Source organism: Tympanuchus pallidicinctus, unplaced genomic scaffold, assembly GCF_026119805.1.
Source record: "Tympanuchus pallidicinctus isolate F22 unplaced genomic scaffold, pur_lepc_1.0 scaffold16, whole genome shotgun sequence".
In the NCBI taxonomy this organism is placed as follows: domain Eukaryota; kingdom Metazoa; phylum Chordata; class Aves; order Galliformes; family Phasianidae; genus Tympanuchus; species Tympanuchus pallidicinctus.
The window spans coordinates 2,758,518-2,783,274 of record NW_026294679.1 but is presented as its reverse complement, the minus strand read 5'-3'; the positions used below and the strand labels follow the sequence as shown (position 1 = coordinate 2,783,274).

At 42.4% G+C, this 24,757-nt stretch overlaps 1 protein-coding gene across 2 annotated transcripts in view; it reads right to left on the bottom strand.

The window, feature by feature from the left end:
- ADAM12 (ADAM metallopeptidase domain 12) overlaps positions 1-24,757 on the bottom strand; it is a 167,678-nt gene that overhangs the window by 115,399 nt on the left and 27,522 nt on the right. For both annotated transcript variants that reach the window (XM_052676845.1, XM_052676847.1), the window contains exon 3: positions 8,073-8,146. In XM_052676845.1, coding sequence (XP_052532805.1) covers positions 8,073-8,146 — 74 coding nt within the window. The remainder of the gene's footprint in view (positions 1-8,072; positions 8,147-24,757) is intronic.

Below are 24,757 nucleotides of genomic sequence, written 5' to 3'. Positions count from 1 at the left end.
GTACAAGGCAGCATGCTTTAACATCTTCATAAATGCCACGTACAACTTTTCTGAAGCCAGAAGTTTACTTATTTTGATCTGAAAGCTGGAGATGCAAGCTTCTTCCTTTCCCTCCTTATTACAGAGAAACTGTAATCAGATACGATCATTTCATCACAAGCACTAGAAAAGTGCAGATTCCAGAGCCCTGGTCTGATAAAATACGTACCACGATGGAGACAGCACTGAAACTGACCCTGAAGTAGAACTGTAACTGAACATAACTCTTTATTCTTTTCCTTAGGGAAAAAAAAGGGCATCAGATAGGAGGAGGGCAGTGTGCTTTTACTGGACTGAACCACACTGAGAGAGTGCAAATATGTGGGTCAGATGGAGGAACAGGCAGGCTCTGCTCTCATCCCGAGAGGACTCGGGAAGCGTGAATTGCCAAGTGCAGTCCCATTTAGGGAGAGAGCTGCAGTGTACTCAAGTTACCTTATTCATGCAAAAAGCACAGTTCTACACACAGCCAGGTATGCAGAATTTTTTCACAGCTCCTTCAACGAGCAAGTAGCAGGTAGTAAGATAAAAGCACAAAAGTAAGTTGGACCAAATTTTGAAGGAATCTGTCTGGATTACTGAGGCTAGACATCAAAGGGGAGGGGGGGGAAGCCTCCTTTTGCCAAGCTCATGTTTCCATATATGTATTTCCTCCACAGTATGACTCTTCATATAGGCTCTGCTTTTTGAATCATCCCTCTTGGCCGATACAGCCATACTCAGTGTTTGCACACCATTTTTCACCTACAGAATGCAAATAGGTGACCCCTCACAGCTCAGCAGGACGCAATGCAATGCCAGGGCTGCACGTCCTGCTGCTGCCCACAGCACTGAGCTGGGCAGCTGTTCCCCACGGTGCTTTCGGCCGTCCTCTGCCGCCCCGAGAAACTGCGCTGTCACTTGGACAGGAACTGACATTTTCTGGAAAGAGCCTGGGCTTTCGCGTCCAGGAAAGTATCTGCTTCTCTGAATCCAGCCCCATGCAGGAGATTCTTGTCCTTAAATACCTCGCGTCTGAGTTTTTCCTTTCTTTCTCTCCCTTTTCTTCCTTTTTTTTTTTTTTTCCCCCCCTCATTTTTTTTTCTCCAATCTCCTCTATTTTCACAGAGAGGAAAGCCAGGCGGTGCAGAGGCCCTGCAGACATGCCTGCAGCCTGACTCACCGGCATCGCTCCAAAAGTGCCACAGAACCATGACATCAGTGGGGCTGAGCAGGAGCTGCCCCAGCAAGCATCCCCACAGCTCCTGCCAACATGGAGCACTCAGTTCTCCTCCTCACCAGCCCTCCTGTTTCCTTGTAGTGTGAGAAGTGAGGACTCAAATAGCTTTATGGCGAGGCGTGCCATACCTGCCCCTACACCCAAGGCAGAAAGGGAAAGCTCAGAAAGCTGAATTCTGTCATGTCCTGTTGATGGAAATTTGGAGTCACCAACCCTGGAGGTGTTCAAGGAACATTCAGACGTCTCGTTGAGGGACATGCTGTAGTGAGAACTATTGGTGATAGGTGGATGGTTGGACTGGATGCTCTTGTAGGTCTTTCCAACCTTGGTGATTCTATGACTCTATGAGCCTTAATTATTGCAAACAAAGAGAATGCTAAGAAGTCCCTCCAATCCTTCCACTTTTTTTTTTACCACATTTTTTTTTCCAGTTTGCACTGATGTGGACATGCACAGCCAGGACATGGCTCATCCCCTCCTTCTGGCAACTCCATTCTGTCTCCTCCACCAACCAGCTAACACCTGGAGGGCAAACACAGGGATGGGACGGCTGCCTACAAGGACTGCAACACAAACAGGTGAGAAATCAACGACGGTGGTGCAGAGCCTGGGATGTTCAAGGACTCCTGCAACCACACAGACATGGAGAGCAGCTATCAGTGCTTCTAGAAACAATCCCTGCAGATTACCCCAAGGATCTGCAGAAAGTGCTGCGACAAACTGGAGATCAATCAAAGTCCAGGAAGCCCAAATCTGAATTGTTTCCTTTGATCCCTTCATTTCTACATACAACATGAAATCACCAAGAATCCATCTGAAGTACTGCAGTGTACTCTGTGTTTACTAAACCTCTAAAAATAAATACATGAAACAGGGAACACTTCAAGTGATTTAAGTAGCTGGCACCTTTCCCTATAACATTTTGCAAAGAAACACTATTTCTTTCTCTCTGCAAAGCCTTCAGGAGAAGCTGAGATCCTAGGAACTGAGCGTGTGCCAGCAAAATGCCACCAAATGCAAAAATAAAGCCAATTATTGAGACATTAGACATACTGTCACATTCCTGTACTCATCCAAAGGCACTGGATACCTGGGACTGAGCATCAAAGTAAAAATGTCTAATAGGAAATTCAACATGAGGAGTCTCAGCCTCAATTTTGACTTGAAAACCCAGTTACAGTCATAAAATCATAGACTCATAGCATGGCTTACGTTGGAAGGAACCTCAAAGATCACCCACTTCCAAACCCCAGTCCTCCCTGTCCTTCTGAGACCAAGCAACATTGAAAAAAATGTTTTACAGCAGGAGAATCCTCTTGGTTTTCACAGCACATGTTGTGTAAAGAAGACCAGACATCCCGGGTAATGATGGGCCATGTGATGCTGCTCAGCAGAACGCAACAATCTGCTCTTTGCTGCTATTGACACGTTGCTTTCTCTTGTTAGAAACAAATACAGAAACCCAGGAAACAAAAGCAGTGTAAAACCTGCCTGAGCAGCAGATAGCAGAAACGTGAGGAACACCGGGAGCTCTGTGAGCAAAGCCTGGGTCCAGCTGGACACAGCCCTGTTTCTCCTGCCAGCCGGCAAGGCAACTTGGCATTGGCCATCGCTCCACGGGCAGCAATGGACCACGTGTGCCACATGGGCTGGCTGATGACCGTCAGTGGGAGATGGCAGGCTTTTTAGAAAGCTGTTTTCTCTCTTGTCTCCCCCCTAATTATTTATTTTGCCGTCACAGATGATTACACTCTGCCTGTGTTTCCAGTACCATTACGACAGAGCTGCCTCCAGCAGGCAGCACAGGTCCTGCTGCCCTCTGCCTGCCAGCTTTCCACCCCAGCCTCTGTTGAGCAGTGCTGGAATGAAATGCTGAAATCCTCATACGCTTCAGTACATGAGGAGATTAAAACAGTTCTGAAAATATCACATTCTGCTGCTGCTATCTAGGGAACGAAATTTAAAACAGGCACTCTTATTAATTATTTTTTTTTTGCACCAGCAAGGGTGTTTTCCTCCCTATTATTGTTATATATTTAATTGGAAGGAGCAGATCTAAGGTTCCTCTGAGTGACAGACACTGAACAAGAAGAACCTTGTGTTAACGTGATTCAAAGCTGTCAACTGAAGCAGCCTTGGAAAATTACCATTGTCAGGAAAGCAAACGTACAGAGGAAGCTGCCCTACTCATCAGACTTGCTCTCTGCATGCTGTCCAAGCAAGCTCTATAATTCAGTGATAAATGCAGAGATCTTGAACTTCTTGTGCCTCAATTTTCCATGTGAGAAAGAGGGGTGGTTCCCACTGCCCCTGTTTTCTGGGACGTGTCAGAGAAGCTGGTGATGTTGGAGATGATGACATTCAACCACAACAAAGAATACAAGTTCCATTCTCTCTACTTCCAGCATATTGTATCAGTATATAAACATCTCTTGTTTTCCTTACTTTTGGTGTATTTATATAAGGAGAGGAAAAACAGCTCAAGAAAACAATAATTTCTCCCCTGGTGGATCTGAATCCTTTCACTGTAACATACAGCTCAAAAACCACACTGCAAAAGGTCACCCCAACCACACAAAGCTGATTCCCACTGCAGAAACCAGCCCGTGCCACTGCTCAAAACTGAGCAAATCTCAACATTTCAGTGCCATTGTTATGCCATCCTTACACCACAAAGCTGTACCAAATGCCTGTCCCTTAGTGTCACAGCTCAATGCCAACATCACCAGAGCTGCAGTGCCTGAATCTTTGCATTTTGGTGTGGAGAAAGCTGGTCCTGGGACGTATAGGAAAAATTGATACTGCCATTGAAGAAGCATTAATTGACATTTTTGTCAATTAATAAGAATCCCCAACTGTCAGCAGGCACTGAAGTGCTGCAGTACACTGCTGGCCCCACGTCTGCAGATAACACAGTCAGGGGTCAGTGTTTTTTGGCTAAGTTACAGCACAGACAGTACATTGTGAGACGTCCTACTTCTCTAGTTATATTTGTTTAGCTTTGTTTCCTCTATCCGTACTTGTAGCCATTGATTGTATATAAGCAAGTCAATTCATTAACAGATTTTATCAGCTATTTTCTTTGGCAGTGGAAATGGGTTGTTTTCCAGCTAAATTAATGAAGCTAGAATGTCACTTGCGTGCCAGTCAGCGTTCTTATTCAGAAAGGTCAGGCAGGAAGAAAACAGAGAAATTTTTTTTCCCCTCTCTTTCTTTTTCTTTTTTAAATCAAAAGGGAATGCAATCATTTCTGAACACAACAGCCTGATTGGAGACAGCTCAGCTTAGCACTGTGAGTGAAGATACCTTGAGTTCCACCTGAAGGTTCCCTGGGCTCTGACAGCACCAGCCCAGTGCTCACCCCACTGCTGCCTCCCACCCGGAGGAACCAGGATGCATTGAAGGATGCACTGCTGCAGACATCCCTGAAGCCAACCCATCCCACCTCCATGCTGCCTCTCGCGAACCCTCTGCATATCTCAGCTTTTCCTCCTTGCCCTTCAGGCAAGTCTACGTGGCTCTGGAAGAGCTCGCTAACATCTGTTCAAAGTTATATTCCTTTGACATCCATAACTATGACCTTTGTCAGCAAATCATTAAAGCGTGAAATTAATTTTGAAAATCAGTAATTCCGCTGACTTTACCTGGATTACTCATATGTTTAAAGTTAAAAGCACACTTAAGTGCTTTGCTGCAAGCAGACCCACTTCTGACAGTGCAAAACGTTTCCAGTTGCAGAAGAGCAGCCAGTAGTCGCGTGCTGTTCTCCTCTCCAACTCAGATTTAATCTTATGGGGGTTTTGTTTCACCTACACGCTATCAGGACAACTTTCTTCTAAGGCCCATATGCTGCCACCAACCTGAAAGGAATTGCTCTGAGCAGAACTCCCCTGCCCTGCACCACAGAGGCACGTCGGTATCACGGCTGCTTTGCACACCAGTCAGCCATCTGCTGCTAGGGCTGGTTTGCTTTGCAGCTGATAGATGACTTGCTGATTCTGGAAATCTCTCCATAAGACAAGTGTTTCTAAAACAGTTAAGGTACTACAGAGCTCAAGGTTCTCAAGAGTGCAATCATATTTTGCAAATAAATCATGGTAAGAAATGTGCTTGCAACTCGCTGGTCGGTTTTCTATGATTGACAAGCTTAATTCAAAGCAAATAATTTAGGTTTTGCAATTACAAACGTGCAGTGCCTGAACATTAATCACTGGATTATTTAATGAATAAATGCAAAAGTAAACTTAACAGCTGGAAAACATTGAGAGGATTTCAAACCTTAAGCTGTGAAATTAGGCACCAGCAAACCTCCCAGAACGAATATGTTGCCCTACAACTATGAACACATCTTGCTGAGTCTAAAAATCAGACATACACCAAATTGATATTAAATATTTCCATAGATAACAGATGGTTTAACACATCAGTCTTCACTTGGGGTTGCCTAATACATCTGAATCATGTTTTGAAATATAACTGAAGGTTTGGAAAATCTCTAAGGTTTTCAATAAATGGATTTTAATGTCAAGGCTACTCAAAGCAGCTGTTTCTACTAAGTATGTAAAATCACATCCAGTTTTTTGTTATTGGCTTTTTTTTTTTTTTTTTCATGATCCAATGCAGAAATAATGTAATTAGGGGTCTCATCCACCTCCACCCCTACCACCCTCCAAGGAATAACATGCTTTACATGAAACTACAGTAAAACAACAGCACACGTCTCAGAGCTTCGTATGCATTGTCACTAACTGCTCAAGAAAATATGTTTGCGTTCAGCACACTACTTGCACTTAAAGCAGTGGCTGCTCCAGTACTCATCATCATGGCTTTCAAGATATTTGAGCTGCGTGGCTCGTGCCGATGTCAGGAAGATGGAGCAGGCTGCAGCACACAGCTCCTGCCTTGCTTTGCAGTGCTTGGCCCATTATTTGTCCTGAAAACAGGGATCAGTAATACTAACTGAAGAAAAGGGAATAATGATTCTGCAAAGCCGTGACGAGCTTCTGTGGTTTGGGATCTGTAAGCTGTCTTGTATGCTACAAACCCCAAACACAGGCAAGGCTAACCTCAATGTCTTACAATAGCACGTTGAACCTCATGTTGGCATCACCATACAGAGCTCTTCTAGAAACGAGCCTACTGGGGGGCATCCCACCACAGAGATAGGTAAACTAGAAAACAGCCATTCAGAAATGTTGTATTTCTGAAGTAGAGCTCAGAAATCTCCAAATCCGATTAGTCTAACAGATGTTCATAAGAGCTAATTTACAGTCCTGTCGTCCTCTACTTTTAAAAGAGATGGAGACTGCATGTTACAATTTTCTAAATCTGATTTATTATAGGTACAAGAGAATTTGGTATGTTCAGCAAGGCCCATATTAGCAATTTTATGTTCTTTTAATCGCTGACATGGAATGCAAATAGTTTCCTCAATTGCTGCATACTTCACATTCCTAAGGGAAGGCACACCCTTTGACAAAGATTAAGAGAATATAAAGTTAAATCCCTGTTTACTAAATGAATTAAATCCTCTTTTAGTTGCTGAAGCAGAGCAATTTATGCATTGGGGATCTACGTTCCCTTCAAGGATAGGAAATGAACAACAAAGAAATATTGAAAATAACATTAAGGAAGCTCACAGTTTGGTCCTAATGTTGAATAATAAAGTGAACTTCATTCTATCCCTGCTGGGTAATGTTAGAGTTTCTCCAAATGTCTGGAAATAAAAAGCATTCTGCATTGTGTCAATACTCTGGAGAGGTGCCCCACCATTTTGCAGTGAGGATAGCAGTCAACAGCCCAAGGCAGTGCATTTACATTTGCTTTCACATGCATGTTTCCTCCTCCACCACATCTAAAGCTGCACCTCTTAAATCTTTGGTCTTTCTACTACAGTAAGAAAACACCTCTGCTGCTTTAACATCACCAGGAAGGAAACCTCCTGAAAACACGTTTATCCTTACAAACATTTTGGGATAAATTTTCCCTACGTCATGAATAATCTTTGATATTTCATTGATGAGTTGCACGTAGCTGTCCTGATCTGGATTCCCACAATGTACTCTTGAAGGAATGGTAAACTAAGAGTTCAGTGACTTTGGTTCTGCTTCTCATGTGCTTCCAAAGAGAAGTGGCTTCATTTCTGGATGGTTCTGTACCACTGGACCCTCCCTGCAGCATCTCCCAGAATCTACCTCTGAGAGCTTCAGGACACGAGCAGAAGTTGTTAGGAACACGTCGAAGAAGATGCAGTATTTACAGCCCACCAAAAAGTGTTCAGGCTCAACTGTGACTGTGAGCTTCATGAGCAGTGCAACCATCCCACCACAGCACGTTGCCAACAAATCCACTGAGCTTGCACCTAATGGTCCAGCAGAGGTTAAGCCTCATCACTTGGCTCATGCTTCCAAGCAGACAACCATGGTTACTGCACGGAGGTGACCATGGTCACACGAAGCACCAGGAAGGTAGAGTTCTCAAAAACATTCTGAAGGTTGTAGGATTTTCCACATTAATGTAAATAAAATGCCCTACTACTGCAGGAAAGGGGGGCAAATCCAAACAAAATAAGAACAACGATCAGAAAGAAAACACAGAGAAGCAGCACTTCTCTGTGCCCACTTAAATGCAATCACAAATACCAGTTCATGCTTTCTAAGCAGAATGCAAATGCACACAACCCAAACTGCAAAACATTCAGTTTAGGGACTGGGAGCAAACTTGGCTGGGGGTTGGTTTTAAAACATCAGTGTAAGCATTACAATCTCTCTCTAGAAATGCCAGTGCAAAACGAATATGCATCAGAGGTACTCACTCGTTCCTCTCCAGGTGGATGACCAGACGTTGCCCTTCAGCTTGTACCACCAACTGCAGCAAGGACGGGTGGTTCTGCAAGAAGAAAACAGAGCTGGCTGAGCCCAAACGCAGGTCCCATCTCCATTTCTGCAAGCTGTCTGATACAGTTGGGAATTGTCTCTTTTTTTCCTCTCCATATAACACACACCGAGATTAAACACTGATACAAACTCTTAGTAATGCTCAACCTTCCCATAACCCTTTGTAAAGTAAGGCAGAGATAATCAGATTTGCACTTCACCTGCCCATCTCTGGTTTAAGTGACCAGGCTGGGAGCTGGTGGCTCTCAAACCTCCTCAGTATGTCACATAATTGTGTGCAGGGCCCCACAAGCAACGCAGATCTGAGACCCTCCTGGAAAGCAAACAACAAGCACAGTCGTACTGAACTACTTGCTCCCTGTGAACACCTACATATTTTAATACATGCTGCATAACTTTTCAGAAGGAACAATTCATATTTTGTAAAAACTACAAGAATTGGTATTGGAGCAATCAGAAGTACGGCTAAAAATATTATTCAGGATCACTGTAAACAACACACAAGGTACTTGCATGTACACGATATGCAAGGCAATGATCTAAACAAGCCATCAGCAGCAGAGCACACACAAATCCCAGTTCACACCATGCGAGGCAGGGTCAGGACATCTGGACTGCATTTCCAGCCCCAACACGACCATGTGCAGTCTTCATATCCCTGCACTCTGACCGTCACACAAGTTGTTTTTCATCTGCGGTGTCTGAAGGTGGATTCACTTCTTTTGGGGCAGAGGGGCCAACCCTGCATGCACTTACACGGGCCCTTCATGCACCAAACAACAAGGCACAGTTTACCATATGTGTTACCCTTAATCCAAAAGTCTGCGCTCCCAAGCACGTTAAGACTGTTTACACTTAGCTTACATTTCATTAAACAAACTTACTAGATTGCGAGACAGTATTTCCTTGTTTTGAAACTCTACAGTAGCTCAATAAATCAGTTGTTCCTCTGCAAGCTCAGTACACTTTTCTGAATATTTACGCCAGCCAGTTGCAGAACTAAGGCTGTCTAATCTGTAGGGGGATTGTGTTTAGTTGATTTATTGAGAAATAGGTTGGAATCTGCGATTGCTGCAGCGGTGCTGTGATGGAGCCCTGGCTGTGCAGCTGCTGGAGCACCCGCACATGCAGTGCCAGGGTTTGAAAGTGGTTTGAAAAACTGTGGATGTTTATTAAAAAGTGAAATTATGAGGGGAGTATCACAGACTAAACAAAACGTTAAGTTTTTTTTTTTTACAGTAAAATAGCTGACAACTCCCTGGTGCTCTCAAGCGTTATAAGTCATAGAATCACAGAACAATTAAGGTTGGAGGAGATCTCTGAGACCTCCAAGCCCAACCCCAGCCTACCCCCACCATGCCCCTCAGTGCCACATCCCCATGGCTCTAGAACACTTCCAGGGACACTGATCCCACCATTCCCTGCACAGCTGTGCCAATGCCCGACCACTCCTAAGCACAGATTGTGACTGAAATACCATCTCTTACACAAAACAGAAACAATATTGAAATTCTGCATCTCCGTAAACTTTGCAGCAATGAGATCCCACTAGAATGCTAACTAAAAGCTTCAGATGATGCTTGGCATGCAGAGAACACACGGGAGTCATTTATTGGCATGAGTATTTAGAGGCGATGCCGATTAACACTTTAATATTAGTGCATTGGTTCCAAGCCTCATAAGATATACACACTATTGAGTTTTGAGAGTAGGATACAATTAATACACAGTAGATAATAAAGATATTGCAGGGTTCCTTTCAGTTGAAGGCCCTCTGTTAGCACGTAAATGATAACCATGTTTACTCATGAATTCTCAGTGGTACTCACTCCACAGTCAATTGATGTTACCACATAGTAAAGTTAGAAAGGAGCTGCAGAATAAGGCAGCCTGTTACAGGATGAAAACTATCTCCTGGAGAATTCCTGAAGCTGACACTTCAGCACAATGCCCTTGGTTGGGCTGTTGGACTGCTTTGCTTGAGACCCAGGTTTGGATCTCTTCTTTTTCACAGAAATAGTGTTCAAGCAAGCGGCTCATTTTCTCTTTTGCCCCCCAGGAAGAGATGTAACTATATATATTACAATTCTGTCTGCTAGTCATAAGCATGATGAAGCAAAAACTACAGACAGCTCTGGTGGCATTTGGAAACACAAAAATTGTGTTAAAAAGATAAATTGCTAATGTGAAATAAAAATGATCATCCAAGAAAGAGTATTTTTTGCCTTGCTAAGGTATACCTTTGTGAAATGAAATGAATGAATATCTTTGTCTTTCCTTTTTCTTTTCCGCACTGGTGAACTTCTTGCCCACTTTTGCTGCTAGACCTTAAAAACTCATTTCCAGTCGCATGAGGCATCATAGTATTCTCTCCTTATAATCAGCATTTTCAAAACCGAGTTGCAAGATGAAATGGGAATTACTGTAAACACTGATATTCGAAAGCTATTTTATATCTTCTGTTTAGAATAATGAATAAAAGCATATTGTGAGCGCACACTCTTCTGCTTAGATCCTCTTATCAAGAACCACTTGTTATGACTTCCTTGAGAATCACAGAAAGCAACTTCTGTGTCAATACCAAAACTTACCCTACATCTGATTGCTTTGAAATTATCAAGTGGGGAAAAAAAGTCAATTAAAATTAACCTTATCAGGCCCTTTAGACCCTAACGGTTAACACTGTAAAAAATATCATATTGATGTAATAACAGAATCAGAAATGTTTCGACCTTTATTTCCCTATAGATTTGTGTTTTCTAGTTCTTTCCACTCTAACTACAATTTGCTCCTGTCCCATTGGCAATACGTATTTGGTGGCATATTTCATCAGTGCACACAAACTGCTCCTTGATATCCTAAGAGGCAGAGCAGACTTCAGGATGATCAAAGTAATACTTTTGGCCATTTTCCCCTCTTATTTAGAGCATTTACTTGCAGTCCTCACCAAATTTTATCAGTGGAGAAATAAAGGTATTTGCCCTATTAATGTGCTCCTTATTAAGGGGCACATTGATTTGAATTGCCATTGAGTGATGTTTACTCAATGTGTTGAAATAAATTAACAATGCAATGTGATGCACTTTCAGCTAACACCAAGCAAGAGCTCTCTCTGACAAAGCACACGATAAATGCTTTCTTGGACAACTGGAGCCCCATGAGGCTGTAGCCTGTTTTGAATCAGAGCTGCTTGCTTGTTGTCTCACAACAGAACACAAATCAACGCACACAAATGAAGGTAGTTTAATTAACACATGCTTTTAAAAACTTTTAAGTGCTCCTACCCCTCTTCCATTCACATCCATCTCTAGATCTTCAGTTAGAAAAAGAAGAGAAGGGATGTTCTGGGGACACCTGCTGATGGTGTCCCAGTGCAGCTCTACCCCTGTTGGAGCACCCACGCTCCACTGTGGGAGCAGCCAACTTCCAGCTGATTGGAGTTGCTGCACCCTGGATTATTTTGCACTTTGCTTACCCTTTCTACCACTTTGTTCCAACACGCCTCTGCAAAATGGACCAGTTTTCACCCTCTTGTCTTTCTCTGCTCACTATGTAAACTGTTGTAGAGCTGGGAGTTGGACTCGGTGATCTTTATGGGTCTCTACTAATTCAGGATATTCTATGATTCTGTGTTTTAAAGGTATGCTGCCTAAACACTGGTGAGCAGATAAGCACCTTCCCTCTGGTGAAGGCATCAAGGCGTTACAGGAACAGTAGCTCAAAAATAGCAACAAAGTTTTTTCCTTGGCTTCTCAGGTTTTATCGCATCAGTATGAATATCAACCCAGAATCTCAGCAGCAGGTCTTGAACTTTTATTGCTTTCATGGATTGCTTTCTAATAATGTTGATAAAATAACCACCCAAAAAAATTTCAGTTTTTATGCCCGAAAGACTGGTAGCAATGGACTTGGAGTAGATTTGTTCACCTTGGTGGGATGCCCTTTCTAGAATTTCAATTCAAAGTAGTTGTCACTGAGCATATTTTTCTGCACATTAATCTAGGAAAAAGTCTTAATCACTGCTGGATCATCTCTTCCTTTGGGCTGTGGATTTGGCACGCACTGCAATCATGCTGCAGCGCTGTTAGCTTTTCCCTTGATACTGACTGTTGAGATGGAGATAGAATATTTTGAGTCATTTCTCATTACATCTGCAGAGAGAGAAAACTGATGAAGTGGACAATTGTAGTGCATATGATTTTACACCTTCCTCTCTATAATGGGTTTTCATTGGATTAAGATATGCGAGTTCAACTAGTACATACAACACTGAAGGAAAAAAATATTCTAGCAAGCAAATGATAGAAATGAAAGGAAATACCTAAAGAAAAGACAAAGTATGTAAATGAACTCAAAGTAGAAACATTAATTCATTTTCAAAGACAAATGCATTTTTAGCTGTCTCAGATGTCCAAATCCAGTATTCAAGAATAGGGATCAGCGTAAGAAATAGAACTAAAAGGGATTATTTTGTTTCTCTGGATTCAAATAAAGTTTTAAATAATGTTCTTACATGGTAGATCGAAACAGCAATGGTTTCCACTCCCTCCAGAACAGCTGCTAACTATGCTAAAGCCAACCTCACAACGGGGACAACTTTGCATGTGCCATTAAGTTGGCCATAGCCCGACCCATGTGATGTGTCAGGCGACAGTTTGCATGAACTGTCCCAACTCCTCACTGGTGGGACATTCCTAGACTGAAATGGGTTGAAATGGGCAAGACTGGAAAGAAATGCCTTCTAACTTCTCACAGAATCACAGGAGTCGGAAGGGACCACAAGAGACCATCGAGTCCATCCCCCTGCCAAAGCAGTTCCCTACAACAGGTCACACAAGCAGGCTGCAGAATATTTTCATGGAAGGAGACTCCGCAATCTCTCTGAGCAACCTTTTCCAGTGCTCCATCACCCTTACCATAAAGAAATACTTCTGCACGTTAGTACAGAACTTCCTATGCTCAAGTTTTAGGCCACTGCTCCTTGTCCTATAGCCACACTCCACCGAGAAGAGCCTGGCTTTATCCATTTGATCCCACCTCCCTTTAGAAATTTATAAACATTCATCGGATCCCCTCTCAATCTTCTCCAGGTTGAACCAGGTTAAACCAGGTTACTTGGCCTTTCCTTATACCGGAGATGCTCCAGGCCCTTTAAAGATGTAAGAGGTGAGCATGATTTGTTCTGACCAGCTCCCACCAAAGCAGCTTGGCTGTGCCATGAATGTTGTCATGGATGGTGGTTTAACACAGTGTTATACAAGGCAGCTGGATGCAGAAGCAAATCAGCATTTGTTTATGAAAACAGATGAATAGTGAAGAGACATCTTCAAAGGGCAGAGAAACCTGAGTGCACTTCTGAGCCTTCAGCACGCATTTAGACTTAAGCTAACTACATTGCTCATTCATGCAGACATTACCTATTGCCTAGTGGAGACTGTTGCATTGACACACGTCACGTGAGAGTAGATGATGCGATAGTTCAAGTACTCTACACAGAGAAAAACTGAGGAAATTTGTTTAATTCATAGAGCCTTAACCTGTGCAAAAGGCACCAAGACTTAATACAAGAATACGATCACATTTATTTTATCCTCTGTGTTTCTGAGAAGATAAATTCCACCACACATACACACACACAATGTTTATGTTATATGTTATAGGCATACCTCTGAAAATGATGGACGTTTGAGATGCATCAGATAGTTACACTCTGCAGAAACCTAGATGCCTTTACTTGTATCTGAATAGCTAGCATCAGGAATTAGAAATTTCATAACCAGGGAAAGAGTACATTATTTCCAGTAGGGATAAATTCTATACCATTTTGTACTAACTGCATGAAAATATGTTTTTGTCCATTATTTGTCACACACTGATATTCTGCCTTGTGCCTCCACAGGCAGCAAAGTATGCTTATAGGAACAAAATCCTGGAGCTGGTATTACTTCTCCACTATCTGTAATATGCAAGGAAGGAAAAGCTGGGAAATCTATAAGAAATAAAGCCACCTGGGGGATCTTACCCTGATAACAGGAATTCAATCCAATAAGCTGCAATGCAAGCTGCCTACAAAGTATATACAGTTAAGCTAATTACAAACAGCAAAGAATACAGTAGATTGCATGCACTGGTTTTAAATCTATAAAGGTTCCCTCCTTTCTTCTGGCTTTTCTTTAGAAGTGAACACAAGAGGCTATGTTTCTTGTAAACACCTCCAAAAGCAAGTGATATTTCACGCAGACATGAAAAGTCTAAACATTTAATTCATATTCTTTTGCAGGTTCCTCAGGGCAGTGATCTCAGCTGTGCTTTCCTTACTGTCAAATGACAAGCGTGTATCCCTGTGGCTATATATCATAAGTAGCAGCACAAGAGAGCAGAGGGGTTTGCAGCAGATTATTTTTAACTGAGCAGCAACAGATCACAGCCCCTTAACAAATTGGTTGAGCCACTCCAGTAATGCACAAAACCGAAGAGCTCCAACTTTGTTCCCAACATTAAAATACAGTTACTCTTTGAAAACTGTACTATTTGCTTTCATGCTGGCAATGCAAACAGATGTAAGATCCTTCTATCTGGAAGGCATAATTTCTAAAGAAAACCTTCCCCCCCGCCCCAATTTATTCATTTTTCCTTCCTTGCAGAGCAAATCAACCTGTTGCTTGCTGGCAAGCCAATTTTATCATCCCCTTCTAGACAGTTTTTGAGGATCTTTCCAACCCAAACCATTCTACGATTCTATGACTCTTCTGTTTCTTCTTGCACTGCCAGCCAGCTCCATGTGCACAGCTGGCCACCAGAAGGCACAGCAAAAGCCATCTCATGTGAAGGCAAGGACAGGATAAGGCCTCATAGGCTTTTCTCCAGGCATTCCTAATTCTCTCAGGCTTCTCTAGAGGATTTCACCATGGAGTTCACTTGATGTGCATAGAACATGAACAGTACTACAACTTTGGGAATGACCCAAAACAAATCAGTTTCTTTTCACAAACAGAAACCAATTAAAATAATAATAATTAAAAAAAAACAGTTTAGGTGCACTGCCTCTCACAGTCAGCCTCAAAGTTCTTGGCAACATCTGACAAACTTCTTACAAACCAACATGAAGAGCTTTCTAAATTAACAGATTCCTGGTCATTGCTGGTGTCCCAGGATTCCAATGCAGAGTTAAAAATTCAAGCAAATAACACTCAAGAAAAAGGAAACTGAGAAGTTAATTGTGCCAGACCAAAATCAATAAAACAACAGAACTCTTACACACAGCTTCCTGGTTTCTGTGCAGCAATACAGGTTTAATGACTGCTCTGGGAAAAGCAAAGCTTGCTTAAAGTTTAGCTGCAGTCCTTTTGTGAAGTATTCCCGATTTACATTTTTTTTAAATTAAAGAATAAACTAACTAAAACACGTTGAAAATGTCATAACATTACAGATCAAATATTCCAGGAGCAAATCCAAAACAACCAGTTTGAAATCTGCATCTTCTGAGGCTGACTCATTGTGCTATGAATTTATTTGGTGTCAGTAGAAAGCCAAGCGTGAAAGCCGAGTTCAACATTTATACCATATTTTCATTATCAGGCACAGGAGTTGCACTAAAACATATTTAGGTGCATATAGCCAGTGAAGTAGGGATCAGGCACTACACAGCTTTATGCATTAAAGAAGTCAAATGCTTTCTCTCCTTCTACAAAATTACATCTAAGCAAGCAGGGTAAATAGGCCAGCTTTGGCTTTTAAAGCAGTTATCCAATTATCTGCTGAAATATATTGGTTAAAAATAGGTCAAAACCGATGCTCTCTTCACAGAGCAAACTTAGAAAGAAAACCTTTCAAAGATTCCTAAAAACAAAACTGAGGGAACAAACTGTAGTGAATTATGAGAACGGGGCTGGTGTTGCCAATACTTTCAAAGAGCCGATGGGGAGCGAGCTGTGTTATCCTCTGCTCCAGGATGTGGTTTGGGAGCAGGACGCCCGCTGTAGCACAGAGCAGCCAAGGCGAGGGATTGAAGCCCTTCCTGTATCTTTGCAGCAGGATGGATGCAGACCAACACAAGCCAACATGCAGTGTGTATTTATTGCACTTCCCTGCGTGCCTGATGACCTGCAAGGAGTCTGCTCGGCATCTGGGAGCAGGCAATTCGTTGGGCTCGTGATTCACAGAGGAAGGAAGAAAGGAAAAGGAAACAACATATGTTTTTGACTGAATGGAGATGACTGCACCAAACTGTGAACTCAATTTTGTATTAGGAACAACTAATAAAAACAAAAATAAAAAACGCATCTGCTCTTAGCCAGCCCTCGTTTATTGCGTGCATCCCAACCAGACCCCCCTGCAGTGCTGCACACCCAGACTCTGAAGAACTATCTCCATAAAGCTATCAGAATCCACCAAATGTTATCAACCAGGTGCTGACCTAGCTTCAAGGAGCAGAGGAATTTCTACTCAGAGCACTGGGATGGTGGGTAGACTCCCAAGATTTTTATGATAAGGGTGGTGATGCAGTGACACAAGTTGCCCAGAGGTGGTAGTGCTTCATCCCTGCAGGCACCCAAGGTCAAGCTAGACAGGCCTCTGAGCCCCTGACCCAGCTGACCCTCCTGTGAGGGCCTTTGGAGGTCCCTTCCAACTCAAACAATGCTACGATTCTATGGCCCATCCTGCTGGTATCCACTGTGCTTTTACCTTCAGCCCTGGGAAGCAACGGGTTGTTCTGGTAGAGGTAGGCTTAGCACCTGAAAAGATCAGAAGTCTTTCCCTAACTCAAAAAAAGACTAAAGCCTGGCGGAGGAATGAAATAACCTGGACTTTGCTCAAAGTAAACCCATAGTCATTATACAGTATTTACACTGTACGTAGGAATCACAACTGTTCATTTTGCTATCAAACAGATGGGAGCAGAAAGTACCTCATTGTTGGAATACATTATGTGCTGCTTAAACAATGCTTTGTGGAAGGCTGTACAGAGAAAACAAACATGTCTTTTCTATAGTAAACTGTTACAAAACAAAACTTAATAGGGCTGGCAGCTAGAAAGCAATTGCAGTGGGTCTGGGTAGTCCGAGTTACTAAATAGAACATGTTGCAAACAGTCCTTTGCAATTTGGGTAATTATAATGTGAATGAACAGCTGTTGATATTTGCCAATTCTAAATGTAAGTGACCTTCTTTGTGGACTATGCCGTGTGGATTTGGGTTTAGTAGGTTACTCCACTACAGAGTTTTAAAAGTAAAATTCTTCCTCTCTGTAAGAACAACAGGGATGTGACCTCCTTTTACTTTATAACAACATCAAGGTCTTTTAACTTTCTCAAAAAATCAAGGTCAAGCACGGGCTCTGTCAAAGACTATACGTCAACTAGCTTCCCACTGTAATCATATTTTATGCACTTTGCTCCCTTTGTCCTGACATGCTCTCTATGCGTATTCCCATCTAGCAGCTCTCCATTTTACCACCCACACATCCACGGTGCCCTTACTAGAGCTGGAGCAGAACAGCAAGCCTTAAAACATCTCCTTTCTACATCTACACATGCAATTACTGCAACCTTAGAATCACAGAACCATTACAGTTGGCAAAGACCTCTAGGATCCCCGACTCCAATTGCAACACGTGCCCACAGTATCCAGTGATCACGTCACATCTCCACAGTTCTTGAACATGTCCAGGGATAGGAACACTTCCACCTCCCTGGGCAGCCTGTGCCAGTGCTTCTGTGCTCTTTTTGAGAAGAAATTTTTATCTTATATTCAACCTGAACCTCCGCTGATGCAACTTGAGACTATTACCGCTTGTGGGGAAGAAAAGTAACTTGATATTTAATTTTACGTTTGTGATGATAAATGATACAAGCCCCAGGTTGTTTCTCCATTGTAAGAGCTGTCTGGCACACTGAGGAGGACAAAAGTAGAGGAGATGCTGTATTACAAATAGGTGCCACAGCCACAATGGATTTGTGGATGTTGAAGAAACAGCAGATCAAGAGAACTCTGTTTCAGTTCATAGAAAAGTAAGTCAGCTCAGGTGGCCAAGAAGGCCAATGGCATCCTTGCTGGTATCAGAAATAGCATGGCCAGCAGGAGTGGGGAAGCAGTCATCCCTCCGTACTCAGCTCTGGCACTGGATTCAGTTTTGGGCTCCTCGCTATAAGAAAGGCAGAGGCCCTTGAGTGTGTCCAGAGAAGGGTAATGAAGCTGGTGAGGGGTCTGATGCACAAGGTCTATGAGGAGGAGCTGGGATTGTTCAGTCTGGAAAAGAAGAGGCTCAGGGGAGACACAGCTCTCTACAACTATCTGAAATGAGACTGCATTGAGGTTGGGATTGGCCACTTCTCCCATGTAACTAGTGGTAGGACTAGAGGGAATGGCCTTAAATTGTGCCAGGGGAGGTTCATATTGGATATTAGGAAAATTCTTTTCTCTCAAAGAGCCATCAGGCACTGGAACAGGCTGCTCAGGGATGGTGGAGTCCCCATCCCTGGAGATGTTCAAGAGACATTTAGATGTTGTACTGAGGGACATGGTGTAGAGGGAAATACTGGGGGTAGGTGCATAGTTGGACTGGAGGGTCTTGGAGGTCTTCTCCAACCTTGTTGATCCTGTGATTATAAGTCCATTCTGAATCCTGCTCATCATGGACATTACCTGAGCTACCTGACCACTCCTTGCATCCCTTCCACGTCACAGAATCCCAACAGCCTGCTGTAGCTGCAACAGCCCCAGGATGGAGCTTTCTCTGTTTTTTCATACGAGAGAGATACAACACCACTGAGGGGAAGGAACAAAGGGCACAAGGAGGGATGTCTGTATTTCCACAGTTCAGGTAACTCATATGGAAAAAAATAAAACAAAGTACAGTAGTAACTGTGCCCACTGAAAACCAAAGTTCAACAGCCACCCATTTCATTGAACTGAAAGTCAACTGAGAGTGCTCCGAGAAAACCCATAAATTATTCTATCTCTGAAAGAGGGTTTCAGATGCTTTTTGTCTCCCGTCAATACAAATCTGGCTGTGCTCAGTGAGTTATATTAAATGCACATGTATCTCCTTCAAGCCACATTTCATGCTCTCCAAACATCTTCCTCTAAATTAGATCCTTTCATATTCCTTGAAACACTCAGTTCTTAATGAGGAAAGAGTTCTGATTTTCCATTTTCATTAATTTACTTGATTTCAAGATTCTGGAGTAAAGGTAAGTAAATGAATCCTACTGAAAGTCAAAAAGGTACAAGTGGTTTCAGACAATGAAAAATGTCATTTAAACGCAAGTACAGGTAGGTGTGTGAATCCTGGCTAAACAGAAGCCTGACAATGCAGCAATCTCCAGAGAAGCACTGATACATACTTTGCTTCTCTGAATGAACTCAGAGGGTTGGCCCCATTAATGCTTAAATCACTTAATTACTTGGCTTAATCCACATGCTGTTCCTCACTTTCGGATTCCTCCTGCTCCCCTCCAATCAGACTGCACCCAGCCCATGCCAAGGCCCTTAACTCAGGCTTTGCTCTCTCTAAACATCTTTTCATATTATGTGGCTCAGATTAAATCTTCTCCGCTAATTTGTTATTGCAATCACAGATGTGCTTCTGGATTCAAGTTCCCTTTTGCATCACAGATACTGGAATGTGAACCAGAAGTGAGGGGTTGGTGTCTGATTTCTACTCTTTCAAACAGCAATTTGTCTCTGATGATCTTTTGAAGATGATGAATGAGTTATGTGAGAACAGATCAAATATTAACAATTTTTAAACTAATGGAAGGGGAGATTTCACCCCAATCTCAGGCTACTCAAGATAACTTGACAAACTTTCCAAAGCCTTAGTTCAAAGACACATTAATCATTTTTACATCCTGGAATGTGCCCTAAGAGAAAGAAGGATCTGAAGATTTCCTGGTAAAGCACACAGTATTGCCAACCTCTGTGCAGCATCTCACATTTTTTCTACGTAATTAGAAAAAGAATTAACTATCAGATGCCACTTCTATACATATGCATTCTTGTAGAAAATGAAAGGTGTAAAGTAGCAGGGAAAGCTCAGAAAACCTAAGAAGCACACCTTAGAACAAAAACGTATGTTTTGTTCTGAATGATTGCCCAGAGATTTAAAGTATTGATAAGCAGTGCATTTCTTGCTACAAAGGCAAAGACAAAAACACTGTTACCATTAATATACAGATAAAAGACTACAACCATAACGTTTCTATTAATTATAAAATACATTTCATAAAGTAACTAAGAGGCTATCTAGGATACTTAGAAGGGTGTAGATGGCCAGGATGCAGAACATGCATCTAATTCCTCCCTTTGAGAACATCCTTAAGTATTTTCAATTGCTAAATGGTCTTACAGAAAATCTGTTCCATTCATTACTGTTCATAGGTTCAGTAAGAAAAGCCATAGAAGGATATTTCTAGAGCAAACTCCATTATGATGCATTAGATAAACTTGTAGGTCTGAAAAAATAACCCCTGAATCAAGGTTATATGCATTGATATAGCAGCCCTGCACAACTCTCCTTTACACTAAATCATCTGGAAATAGCACACCCTCTCTCTACTGAAGGGCATGAGGTAAATAACTGAAGAGGAGGCAAAACCAGATAATCAATGATTTCACTTGGCTTCAGGGTTACTGCCAGAATTTTCAGCCCCTCAGAGAAAAAAAGCAAAAAAATCAATATAACGCAGCATTTGAAGATAACAAAGAAAGAAACATCTCAAAGGCATTTGCAACATGTGATAAAAGCGTGCAGAGAAGTTTGCTGTCACCTTCAGCTGCTGTGCCACGGGCAGAAAGGCTCCTGCACCCGCTGCACTGATTGCATGGGTGGGAAAGCTAAGAAAAGAGTAAACTGCAGAAGGCTCTCACAGAACACTGCAATTACATGGACCAAAGCAATAAAAGAGAAGGTTTTTCAGCCTGGTCTGTGGACACAGGAGCTGAACGCCCATGGGATGCGTGGGGAAATGGAGCTGAGAGCAGTGCTGAAGTAAGGATGCGAGAAAGCAGCAGTTGTCAATGCAGCTGAAAGCGAGGAGGATGGGCAGCTGTGAGCTGCAAGCTGTTTGGATTCTCCATGTAACAGGAGCTCAGCTGAAGCTCTGCCTGTGCAAAATCCAGGCCATCGCATCAACTCATCCTGACAGGAGGGTTTCGGTTTCCTTCCTGGACTGCTTTCACTTGCCTCTATGTTAACATATCATTTAAGCACTTTTTTACAATGCTTCTTGTAACTCCATTTTTTGTATCACTTCTGCTTTGCCTTTGCCAGCCTGCCCAAAAGTTAGTGAATTAACACAGGTAACAGAATAACAAAGAGTATCAGACACCTATACTTTATGCAGCTTTGCTCGAGCAAATGCAACAAAGATCTGCAGCAAACACAACGTACTGAACAAGGGTTAAAGGTGATAGTCTCAAATTCTCTGCTTCCTATTTGAGTTTTAGGCATTTTCTTTCCAATATGAAACCCCTACAGAAATATGAGTACATCCGTGTGCCCAGAGCTGGGCCATAATACACAGCATTTTGGTGTCTGTACAAGATGGATCTGATGTTAGTAGATAGATTATTAGATGGATCTAATACTAGATACTAAGGTTGGCAGACCTGCATGCGTCAGGGGGATTGGGGCTTGATGATCCTTGAGGTCCCTTCCAACCCAAGCCATGATTAATATGCCACATGATACCGACTTCTCATCAGCACTGTAGACTTTAAGTCTTCTGAAGGAAAATACTTCCATTCAGACACATAGAGGCATTCCCATCAGACTTTGAATGACAAGCCAACCATCCCACGTGGAGATAAAAAAAAAAAAAAAACCAACACAAAAAGGACAAACTAGATTTAAAAATCCTTCAAAATTAAGGGTAGGGAAGCACTGCATGGGCTGCCCAAAGAGGTGGTGGTGTCCATCCCTGAAGGAACACTCCTACTAAAAAGAAAAGAAACACCAAAAACCAACCAAACCCAACACCACGTCTCTGTTCACTGCTAATTAAAATTAAAACAGCTCTGCAACACAACCCATGTGATTTAATAGAAGGGCTTGACACATGTTTTGAGTTACTGAATGCTTATTGTAAACAGTTGAAATTGTCATCTCAGGATTTGGTCTATTTATGATGCATTGCAGTTAAATCCTCTCCTCCCTTCCCCCTTTCGGAAAACCTTTTGAAGTTTTGATGCTTCTCAGAGTAACAGATGATACAGATAGGAGCCTGCTGCTGCCACCCACCCTTCAGTATTGTTTATGGCATTGTACTCCCAGAAAGCCATTGAAGGGTCTCTGGTGAAGCCTGAATATCTCTGCATAGCACATTTTCTGTAGAATACAGAAAGATATACAAAAGAGACTTCACCCAGCTTTCAAAAGACAAATCTTTCCCTTCCAGTTCTGTTCATGGTATTTTATACCATGTGCTTTGGAGAGTGGCAATCAGGAAGTGCTGCTGCAAGACATAGCCAACAGTTGATATGAACGTTGTGTTCTTTTGTAACCTGTCTCAGCATAATGGCTCACCCATCTCTTTTCAGAACCTCTAAAACGCCTCAAAGAAAGGATTTCCTTGGGCTGTATACAACTTTTTTTCTAAGTGTCTTGTTTATAGCAGCTTCTATCACTGCTGCATCTCGCCGTGTGTAAGACGGCACCAATTTGCAAGACTGAGATGTAACACCACTTCCATTTCAAGATGATCCACTGCAGCATGGAGAGGCTAATTGCCTTATCCATGACTACAAGGGAAGCACAATGCAAAACGTAACAAGTTCTACCAGGGCCCTAGCTAATTTGTCCCTACATCAAACTCCTTGGGTCATAAATAATCCAGCCTCCTTGGCATCCTGACCCACTTCGGTGATTTGAATGTGCATCCTTGAGCTAATGAAAAAACAAGAATGTTCCAGCAGAAGTGAGCCTTTTGTTCTTTCTTCAACCAGCTCAGACAGCACTGTAATTAATGTTTTAGTTGTCTGCATATTATTTAGGATTGTGTTCTAAGCTGTACTAAACTAATAATTGGAAGAGAAAGAAAAGCCAACAAAGAAAAGTCAATGATGTTGACAAAGTCTTCATCTTAAGTAAGAAGTTGAAAGTCTTCTCTGTAAAGCTTCGTGCATCTAAAAACTAAAAATACCCAAATCTTATTGAAACCTCAAGATGCTAAAAACACACAAGGCAGGTTTTGATAAAGGAGAAAGAATGATTTCTGCTTCACACTGAACCATAGAAAATGCGCCTTAAGGGAGCTAAGATATCCCTTCTGTGTGTCAGGACCAACTACACCTCTCTCATCAGCAGCTGTTTTTCTGGTGTTTCAGAAAACCAAGTGCAATCTGAGAGACTTCAAAGCTTCCCTTCCTCACTGTATGTATGTACATACATCCTTTTCTCATTATCTTCGTTACTGAGCTCTTACTTGCTGCCTTGTAAGGCCATTCTTCTCATTGCTGCCAGACAAGGAGCATATCTAACAGTGCCATTGTAACTGATTACTGCCTCTGACTTTCCTGCAGCCTTTTCATACTTGAAGATTCATCATGTCTTGCCCAGCCTCTTCCCATCTACACTGACATCCCAGTTCTCTGCTCCTCACCACAGGCCGTGCTTTCCAGCCATTCCCTGCACTCCATCCAGCAGTCTCCCAGGTGACCTATCTCACTCGTGAAGAGAACTGCCCCAGACTACATAGAACACAGCAGTAGAAGCTATAGAGACATTAATTCACAGAAGGCTAATTTGTATAACCAGTAGCCTTAACTTTCTAAGGAACAACATGACAAACCAGAGTGAGCTCAGCAGCAGCCAACAGGATGCTCCAGAGCTGATGGACCACTGGGTCTTCCCCGGGGAAGGAGAGGCTTGTGGTGGCTGCTGGCAGCCTTACACTCCATGAAATTTTTACATGCATTCTTTACTTATTCTCCTTATCACTCTTACTAAAAAAAAAAAAAAAGCAAGCTCTCATCACCTGCATTGCACAATATGAAAAAAGGTAATAATGTACCCTTACTGACTGATAACTTAAATAAAAGGACAAATGATGATCTTTAAGCAAATCCCTTTCACTTTATTGCTCCCTGCAGTCACGTATTTTAATAACTCCTCTCCTTCCCAGTAGCTATTCAACGAGGATCTAGTATGAAACACGTACAAGTCTCCAGGGCTGCAGTCTCCTCTCCTGTGAGATTTGATGGATTCAATGCATTGAAGGTCTCTGAGACACTCACATCCACAGCCTCCCAACTGCACTTACAAGTTCACCAGCCACGAGACTAGTAATGGATAGCACATCTCACCAGCTCCTCTTCAGACACTCAGCACTTTTTTCCCCCCACAGAAAGCAAGAAGTCCAAACTTTCTCTGAAGTATGCACCTAAATTACTCCATTATATTCCTTAAAAAATATATATATATCTTAAAAGACCACTGTTTAAACATAATATATCGCACCAGATCTGGTTTTTGTATTCCTAACTCCTACAAGCAGAAGGCAGAGAGGAGAGCTTCTGAGAAGGTTCATTAGTGTCTCTATAAACAGCAAGTGTTTGCAGATAGGGGTACCTCTGCACTGTATTGCAAAGTGTCAGCAAACAC